Source organism: Podarcis filfolensis (assembly GCF_964270895.1).
Source record: "Podarcis filfolensis genome assembly, chromosome: 4".
Lineage (NCBI taxonomy): Eukaryota > Metazoa > Chordata > Lepidosauria > Squamata > Lacertidae > Podarcis > Podarcis filfolensis.
Window position 1 is genome coordinate 56,500,450 of NC_139607.1, and position 8,735 is coordinate 56,509,184.

General features: G+C 42.4%; 1 protein-coding gene across 3 annotated transcripts in view; it reads right to left on the reverse strand.

Annotated features, from left to right (window-relative positions):
- Positions 1 to 3,553, reverse strand: part of NCAM2 (neural cell adhesion molecule 2) — a 193,772-nt gene extending 190,219 nt beyond the window's left edge. For 2 of the 3 annotated variants that reach the window (XM_083611288.1, XM_083611287.1), the window contains exon 1: positions 3,248 to 3,553. In XM_083611288.1, coding sequence (XP_083467414.1) covers positions 3,248 to 3,299 — 52 coding nt within the window. In that variant the 5' untranslated portion in view covers positions 3,300 to 3,553. The remainder of the gene's footprint in view (positions 1 to 3,247) is intronic. The other variant, XM_083611286.1, reaches the window with a different exon arrangement.
- Between the last annotated feature and the right edge of the window lie 5,182 nt (positions 3,554 to 8,735).

The window sequence follows — 8,735 nt, forward strand, 5'->3', positions numbered from 1 at the left end:
TTTGCATCTTCTAGTTAAATGTGGGCCTACAAGGATTTAAATTATCAAGACCAATGTTTCCCAACCTTGGGTCTCCAGCTGTTTTTGGACTACAATTCCCATCATGATCCGACCATTGGTCTTGCTAGCTAGGGATGTTGGGAGTTGCAGTGCAAAAACAGCTGGAGATCCAAGGTTGGGAAATACTGATCTAGACACTTTTCAGATATTACTTTTTTAAAAAGTCAACATACTCTTCAAAACGTGTTTTTGGAGTGCATATCGCATTATCAGTACAATTAAATGTGTTGATTTGGGCCTTCTTATTTAATTATGACATTGAATAGCACTCAGGCTTGGAAGTTTTTTACTTCTGCTATTCTGAGCAAGCAGTTGCTTCAGCTCAAACATATTGCGATTGCTTAAAACGAAATGCATTCTTCCTTCACCAACCTAACAACACAATGCTTTCCAAAGAAACAAGCTTCAACCATGCTTCATAAAATCCACATCAACTATATTACCAACATAAAACCTGAACCTTGGGGGTTTGTATATCTAAAACAAATGACCCCAGTGATTACTGTCTATTTTATTTGTGCCTCCCATATGCTCTCCCACTTCTTTCAGTTATTGAGAGATAACATGCATTCTAAGATTCTAGATGAGTACACAGTTAAGAAGTTAATAGGATGCCCAAATAATTCTGACATTTTAACCAACAGAATTGTTCCAAATTGCGCCCTCCCAATTTTTTCTCAAGGTCCCCACCCAACAAGATGTATGTGTTTCTTGTTAATGAACCAAGTTTTTCTTCTTAATTCTTGCCGTTTGTTTAGGCAATTTTATTTAGCCTTTTATTTAGTTCCATCCACAACAATTGTAGCAATCCGTATGTGGGTTTCAGTGAGATAGATTACTCTGACAAAGATGCACATACACATACAAACATACGAGGAATGTGGTGGATGAAAATAACATGTTGTATTTGTACCCTAAAAAAACCATGAAACATGGTTTGTAATTGACTATGAAACCCAGTGGTTCTGGACAAGCCACTATTTCACAGAATTACTGTATGGATGACCAACTATAAAGCACACTGCATGCTGAAAAGACCTTCAGAAATGATTAAAATACAATCTCTCTTCAATGCAAATTTTATCAAAAGCAATCTGACCCAAAGAACTGATCTTGAAGGCATATGGTCTAGTTCTACTGATGAATCAATAAGGTCTAGCCTTGGATGTGGTATTCTTCAGAGTTATAGCAGAGTGCGAAATTGATCAATAAATATCCTGTTTGCAGTTAAGTCATTTTTTAGGACATGGAATCTTCCCAGCTGAAGAACAATGTGAATTTGCAAATTTGCACCCATCTATTTCTTGAACCTTAGCAACACCATGCTCCACAAACTGCCCGGCTAAGCAGATGTGAATGCTTAGGCTACTGTCTTCCATTGCCTCTTCTCTTAGCTCTAACTGTTGTTCTGCTGAATATCCTCAGGGCAGTACTAAATTACTAAATACAATTGATCCAAAGTCTACCCAGAGATAGCAAAAAAGAAAGAAAAGAAAACAGCATTTTCACTTAAGATAATAGCATCCAGTGACTTACATTCCTAAGGACATGAGATATAAAATAATTATGTGAGATACAGTCCTCAGTATCCCTAATTATCATTGGTTTGAAAATGTGCAACAGTTTGCTCTTAGGCATTTTATAAACCTGCATTGTTGATGTTGCTTTAAAAAAAAGATGCTGCAGGTCTTAATTCTAAACGTGTTTGATGGAAGGGAAGCAGGGCAGGAAAATGGCTTGTGCAGCTAATTTGCATATCACTGCCTGTGCTCAGCTGAGGGGGGGGGGGAGAGATGAGAACAGAGAATTGAAGAAGTCACATCCAAAATGTCAAGCTGTGCTTGAAGAATGATAGAAGACAGACTCACTCTCTTTCTGCCTGTGTAAAAGCCTTGCTTTGACATAGAGTGAAATTAACAAACTTAGCCATTTCAGTAGAACTCTATCACCCCCTGCTGGACAGAATAATTCAGTAAAAAGAGCAACCTAGAAAATGCAAGTCCAGAAGTAATCCCAGTTGGTGAAATTCCACCCCCCCCCCCTTTCTTAGATATGCTTTATAAATAAAGTCTATGGCATGCATCTGTCCAGCTTTTCCCCAGCATGCATACACACACACAAATATATATGAACTTCCATGTAGCTAGTTGCCGTAATACCTATAAATCCTTTCCCAGGGAGGGCAAAACAAGCTCCTCCAGCAATTTAACTGACTCTTTAAGTCATGCCAAAAACTTGTCTAAACAGTTTGAAACGCTGCAATTAATTTGCACAAAGGGGTTCTGTTAGTGCGTCCCATTCATACAGTGCAATGTTCCTTCTGCCTGTCCAAAAGTAGTGGAATCCTGAAGTAACCTAGGAGTAAGAAGCACACAACAGGCACAGACCAGCCTCTGTTTCAAGCGAAGCACTGCTAAAATGTACGTTTAAACACACAAACATATATCCGAAAACCAAAAGCGCCGAGGTGCAGCTTCTGCCTTTGCCTTCTTATTGCAATGCAACTGCCATTCAGTTCTAAGGATGTATACATGCCATGCACCACCTTGTATCAGAACGGCTGCGTGCATACCTACACAGATGTGCCATACACAACACAGCACCCAGTGTCTGCTGTTGGCAAATTTAATCCAGGAAAGCTCTCCTTACAGAACCACAAGGAGACAATTTTTTCCTCTTGTGGGGGTGGGGGGAACCTCCAGATTTCCTCACTGGCAAGGACTCCCAACCCCTTTCAAATTCATTCAAATTGGGTAAATCCAGTTTAATTAGTATGTGAAGGAAGGCTTTACATTCAATCCCATTCCTTTTACTGCAGTACCAGGAGAGGGGAGGGGAAGAAAAAAAAATCAAAATCAGCTGTGAAGAAACAAGGACAATCATTGTTCCGAATGATCAGAGAAAGATTAGCCCCCAAGAAAACTGCAGTTAGCATACTCGTTCTCCATCGTATATCACAGACGTATACATCAACGGGGAGATCTTCCTCGATTTAAGAAGGTGACCAATGCAAAAGGCAAAATGATATTTCAAGTGTCAGGTTGCTGCTGCTAGTGGCGATAGGAGTGTGAGGGTGGGGGTGCGCGTTATTTTAATTGCATTATAAGCATCACGAAGAGATGGAGGAAGATTGAGGGGCTCATGGAACAGGGGAAGGAAGGGAAGCGAGGGGGAATCGTTCTCCTACCTTGCCCGCTACTGAGGAACAATCCGAGCAGGTAAAGAGTCAGGCGGTTCATTTTCAGGAGCTCCCGTTGGTGGACAGTTCCCAAGTTAAGAGGCGCCGAGCGGAGGCGAAGCCAGCAGTCTCGCTCCTACTTTGCCGCCGCCTCTGCTGCTACTGCGTCGCTCTCCTCTCGCTCAAGTCTCCTCACCCCTTCAGTCAAAGGCGCGCGCCCGCCGCGCGCCCGCTCGCACATAGACGCGCGCCGCGAGAGCAAACTCCAGCCCCGAAGCCTCCTCACGAGCGCCGTTCGCCGAGTGACTGCAAGCGCCTCTTTGCGCCTCGCTATATCAAGGAGGCGGCGGCGGTAGCAGCAGAGGAGGAGCCGTTACACACACACACACGAAGGAAGGAATGGGAAGTATCCCTCCGCCGGCACACATGCACGGCTTGATTTAAAACGCACACACATACACGCACACAAACGGGAGCTGGTCCAGCTCGACGAGCGGTAAAGAGCGAGGAAGGGGGAGAGAGAGAGAGATTCTTCCGCGCCTTTTTGGCGCTCAGGCGCTGCTTCTTACAACATTCCGCGCCTTTCCCGCCCTGGCGCAATGCCGCCGAAGGGGAAACGGCTCTGCTGGCTGGCTGCGAGCAGGTTTTCGAGGAGAAGAGGAAAGGGAGCTGCTCCTGGAGCTGTGGGGAGGCGCGAAAGGGCAAAAAGCAATGTGGCGAGGCCAGGCAGAACAGGAAAGACTGAGAGAGGAGGGGAAAAGTTTGCAGGAGCTGAAAGACGACGGATATGCAGATTTGGAGGGGCTGCGTGGGCTCACATGCCTGTGCAGTGCGACAGGTTGCACCGAGGTGCGGGGAAGGAGGGAGACGAGTCGGGAAGGAAAGGCTGCTGCTGCTGCTGGAGGAGTCTGTGGTCAGAAAGATTTCTACAGTGGCAAAATCTGCCTGATAGGTGCTGCAAGCGGGGTGGGCAGCGGTGGGTGAGGCTCCAGAACAACGCGGGGAGTGGCTGTCTGTAAAGATGCGTCCGTATCTGCGAGGGGAGGCGGTTTTCTTTTCTTTTTTCCTTGCTTTTTTAATGAGGAGGAAAACAAAATGGCTGTAAGGAGAAAAGAGAAAACAAATCGGGCATCTGGAAGGCCACCTGAGACCGACGTGGGGGTGAATAGCTTGAGGCTATGCCGTCCAAAACGGGAATGCCCAAAGTTGAGGTGAAATTTCCATGGGGAATATAGGACATAACGGGAGAGCAGGTGAAAGGGCAGAGAGATATAACCACACCATCTTTGGGTGATGAGGATTTAAAAGGCGCTGAAATAATATGCATGGTTGAAAAGGCAAGGAATGGCTAAGTGTGGGTCGATACACCAGAAACAAAGATTCAATCTCCAAACCAGCAAGTCTGCATGGAGAAGATGCTATGCAACCAGTGCAGGTGCAGATTGGCATCTGGACTGTTACTTACTGCATTTATACCCCTGTCATTTCTCCAATGTACTCAAGGCAGCGTATCTAGTTCTCTCCCCAAATGCATCTTCACAAGAACCCTGCAAAGTCCGTGCTAGATTAAGAGATAATGATTGCTCCAAATCACTCCCCTTCATGCTGAGTTGGGATTGAACCTGAATCTTTCCCGTCTCCAACACTGTAATAATGATGCACACCTGGCTTCCAATGTTCACCTGCATTGCGCTTCTTAGGGCACCCCAATGTAGCAGTTTGACCCATTTAAAGTGGGTGAATATGTTCATACCCTTATGAGGCCATTGATTGGGTGCAGCTAGAGCTGAATTGACTCCATATCTTTGGGCCAGTGCTGGTTTATATCTAAAATTAAAAATCAGGAACATGAAGTTTGTAATCAATCTCACGAAAAACCATCTGAAAATGTTCAAAATTTTGTGTAAGCCAAGTGCTTGCTTCTCTATTCATATTATCTAGAAAGCTGTCATTCGGGATACACACTGGGTTTGATCCAGGAACTGTCATTCTTAAAGTAGACTCATTGAAATCAGTGGTTACTAAGTCAATCATGGGCCTACTCTGGCTATAATTGCTAGAAATTTCTGAGAACAGCATTATTATGAACTACGTTAAAAGAGGGATATGAAATGCACCTTTCCACTGTAGTTACTAAGATTGAATTTGATATATATGGAGTTCTTTTTAGACTAGGGAAATCTGAAAATCATACATCAAATTGTCAGATCTCATGAAATATGCCGTCAAATTCCAACATGGAACAGTGAAACATAACAAAGGCTGTGTTAGGCTATTGGACTTCCAGTGCCGCTTTGGAACATAGAAATATGCCTTATACTGAGTCAGACTCATTGGTCCTTCTACATCAATACTGCTTACACTGGCTGTCAGTGGCAGCAGCTCTTTGGGGTTTCAGACAGGTGTCTCTTCCAGCCCTAAAGGGGGTTGAACCTGAGGTTCTCTGCATGTGAAACATGTCTCCTATTACTCGGACAAGGCTCTCCCACAGTTAAATCAAGTAATCTTTAATTCAAGTAAAAGTGATATGAATTAACTTTCAAAGATTTTCAGCAGCAGCTCAACACATATATCTATGCTTTCAAAATGCAGTCTGAATGTACTAGCATACTGTGTATGTGTGTGGGGGGGAGATTGAGTGTTCATCCGTCTACACACTTGTCAGCGTGCCATCTGTATTCTCTAAGAACAAAAAAAAACATGTTTATATGATGACAGTTAAGGCTTGAAGGGAGGAAAATTAAAATAATAATATATCCAAGAAAATATAATAACTTTTGTGCTAGGCATTGCTCTCGATTTCCAGCTTGGACCTGTTATTTCCTAGGTACCAGGCAGAATGGAAAGAAACATGTGGATTTACAATTATATCAAACAGAGAGGAAGACACAATGCCAATCTCATGAAGGCATATGGAATAGCAAGAGCGCTAGGATGGGAGTTTAATTACATGGGGAGTCTATGGGGACAAGGGGATGAAAAGGATGAGGAGAAGGTGAAAGGGGGGCAATTATGTAGGAAGTATAAAAGCAAGTACTAATTAAAAGAAGTTTATGATAAAGGGGCAAATATAGAGATAGTGGTGCAGTGATTATGCAGACCTGGCAGAAGATGAGTAAAATCTTCTGAGTGATGTTATTATAAGAAGGCTTTAGAGACTGTGGCATGGACTATTTGCTACATAACCAAACAATGGCTTAACATGGTGGCAGCAGGACCAAGGATAGAAAAAAGGAGCTACAATTTTCACTATATGTAAAAATGTACATTAATTGTCCATGGTTAGCTATGTGTGGGTGAGACCACTGGATAACTACTTCAAGGCTCAAGGTAGCATAACAAGGAGAGCCATGATGCAAAATCATATGATGCATATGAGCCATCATATGATGCAAAATATTATTTTTGTCTTTTTTTAAAACTGTAAAGCTTTATCATTGAAACCATATTTCACCTGGATCTACAAAAAAATATGTACATCCTCATACGCCAAGGTGATGTGAAATTCTCATATTCCAAATTAACCTTGTGTGGGCATTCCGTTGCATGTAATTAATATTGTGTGAACCAGGAGAGGAGGACTGTGGTCTTTCCCCCCATCTTCCCCACCATATGCCACTTACTTAGATAGCTTAATAAGATGTAAGTGGACAGAAAACCTGTAGGATAGTTCCATCAGTAGTAGTTAGCTATGGTAGCTAATAGAACATCCACTACTTCCTTAATGCCAAGCTTGTGGACTTCCCAGAAGTATTTGGTTGGCCATGGTGGGAAACATGTTGCTGAGCTAACAGGTCTATGATCTGATCTAACAGAGCTCTACTTACTTTCACCGTTGGTTAAATATTTAGGGTGAAATGTATGCAGACCTATTGAAAAAGACTTACCATGCTCCCTAATTCCACCGTTGTCTGATGTCTTCAGCCTAGCATACTGTAGCTCAGTGTCAGAGTACATGTTTCTCTTACAGAACGTCTTCATTGTATCTTCAGTTATAAGAAACAAGTATCTGTGTACATGCAAGAAGTCTGCCTGAGACTCTGGGAAACTGTTGCTATTCACAGTCCTGGATACATATGCTAACTTGGAATAACACAGCTTCCTCTGTACCTCTGCTTTGTCATTTTACATTCACCCCATGGTCTTCAGCCTACCCTTCTGTTGTTCTGTATAGTTCCTGAAAGCTATGCTCCACTGAGACAGGCAAACTTCTCAGTGACCCCCAGGGCAAGTGGCCAGCATTTCACATTTATTGTTGTAAGACACTGTGCTTTTTATACAGGCCTACTGACACCTATTATTTGGTTTTGTCCCCATAGGTTATAGCTGTGTTGGCATTGTATTCCAGATTTTACAGTGAACATTTCTTTGTCATTTACAGCCCCGGAGTTGGAAATATGTTCAGAGTGCTTGTGCTCCCTGCTTTCTTGAACTGGTGCTTGGTATTCACTTTGCTGGTTGCTACCAGTCCTCAGGAGAGCTCACATCCACCAATTAGATCTAAACTGCAGGATTCTGGCCAGATTCTTTCCTAGCTGGACAGTAAAGTATTTGGTGAAGAAGTGATGATTATCTGAATGCAATTTCAGGGCTTAATTCCCCTCCCCCCTCAATGTCATCTTCTTTCCTTACTATTGTGTTTATTCACTTGCCAGTCTTTTCATGTTAAAATATTTAAATATTATTAGGAAAGTGGATATTTTGGAGCCTTCCATGTGTTTTGAAAGTGTCACAAATTCTCACACCTATTCATTTACTCGTCTATAAAATTGCTGGTTTGGGCTTCTTTATTAATGCAAATAAAAAAACCCATTCCTTTTATATGAATGTAGTAGACTGTTTGTGTGATATGCAGTCAATTCAATGCTATGAAGGACCTTTTCTCAGAAAAACAGCACCTAAAAATACATGTATATATTTTATAACCAGTGAAGCAAATGACGTTTGCACTCTCTTTTCACATTATAATGTAGCAAGAAAGTTTTACTCAGAAGCTATATTGCATTGCTATTTGCCAGTAATGAGACTGTTATCTCCCTAGTTGGGAGAACCCTATGCAAAAGCAGGTGAATGCAAGTCTACAGTTTCCATTGATATGACCTGAGCACACGTACTGATAGTAACAAAGCATCATATGGCTTTAAGTCATTTTAAAAATACGGGACATAGAAAGAGTGAGAACAATTTCTAAAGTACATTGAAAATGTGATGTTCCATCCTCTACCACCTTTTTGGATCCAACTCCTATTCAGACAGGCCTCTTTTATTATTATTGTGGGTGGATGCTTGGCTAGAACTCCTTGGTTCACAACAACCTTTTCTCTCTTTGAGTTCCGCCTCTCCATGACTACCTTGGGGGAGGGAGGTGATGTCTACTAATCACTCTTCAAACTTCTGCTTTTCTCCACTCTCTTTATATACCTACATAATTTCAGACTTCATAGCTAGCTTTTCCTTGCTCTGCAACACAACTTTAAAGCTAGAATGCAGTCCATGG